The sequence below is a fragment of the Diaphorina citri genome, unplaced genomic scaffold (genome assembly GCF_000475195.1).
Source record: "Diaphorina citri unplaced genomic scaffold, Diaci psyllid genome assembly version 1.1 scaffold24366, whole genome shotgun sequence".
NCBI classification, from domain to species: Eukaryota; Metazoa; Arthropoda; class Insecta; order Hemiptera; family Psyllidae; genus Diaphorina; species Diaphorina citri.
The window spans coordinates 1-791 of NW_007401707.1; the positions used below are offsets into that span (position 1 = coordinate 1).

Genomic DNA, 791 nt, shown 5'->3' on the forward strand with positions numbered 1-791 from the left:
TTTTTATTTATTTTTCCAGACGTTTTTTGAATGCAAAAGTACCATGGTGCACCGGGGGCAAGTGTTCCTCAAGAAACTAACACTGGCTCGAGGCAAGGTAGCCAAACTAGCGGCCCCTTTCATTGTAGATGGATCAGTAAGTAATTGCCTTATTTCAATCAAGTGGTTCCTAGTTTCCATTTTACTCTGACCCTAGTATCAAAATATTGGGATGCAAGGAGAAGAATGACATAATAGTCAATCTCAAGCATTAGATAACAACACCAACAACTCTGACTCTATTCAATTACATCAACCCTATTTAAGTAGGAGAAGGTTAGAAGAGTGATGGTTCATAGTTCCTATACACCCATCAATATTCACTCTTTATTCTTCTAATTAAGCCAATGTAGCACATGTTTCATTGGTTTGAAATAAAACAGGCAGTGAAACACCCTGCACCCATAAAAATTAACAAAAAAACTTGGAAAAAATTACACGTCTGCCAGCCTAGTTAACTTGGGTGGTAGCTCGTCTGCCTTGTAAGTGCTAGACCGTGGGTTCGATTCCCAGGGCGGGGCGGATTTTATCCTAATATTATCCCATCAAACAAATCTCTTTAAAAAAATGTCAATTTTCATTATTATTTTCAGAAAATCCTCGTTCATTCCATGTCACGTGTTATATTAGAAACCATACGGGAAGCCAACAGAAGTAACAAGAGGTTCCAAGTGTTTGTGACCAAGGCTGACACAGAAGATGGCTCTCAGAGCGGGTAAGCAGAGGTTTTCCCAAAAATCATTTGAGATAGG

The 791-nt window shown here is 39.1% G+C and overlaps 1 protein-coding gene across 1 annotated transcript; it reads left to right on the forward strand.

Annotated features, from left to right (window-relative positions):
- Positions 1-6: 6 nt before the first annotated feature.
- Positions 7-785, forward strand: LOC103523485 (translation initiation factor eIF-2B subunit alpha-like). Its single transcript, XM_008488524.3, has 2 exons — positions 7-136; positions 633-785. Exons 1-2 carry the CDS (start codon positions 44-46, stop codon positions 756-758), a joined length of 219 nt encoding a protein of 72 aa, XP_008486746.1. The 5' UTR covers positions 7-43; the 3' UTR covers positions 759-785.
- Positions 786-791: the final 6 nt, after the last annotated feature.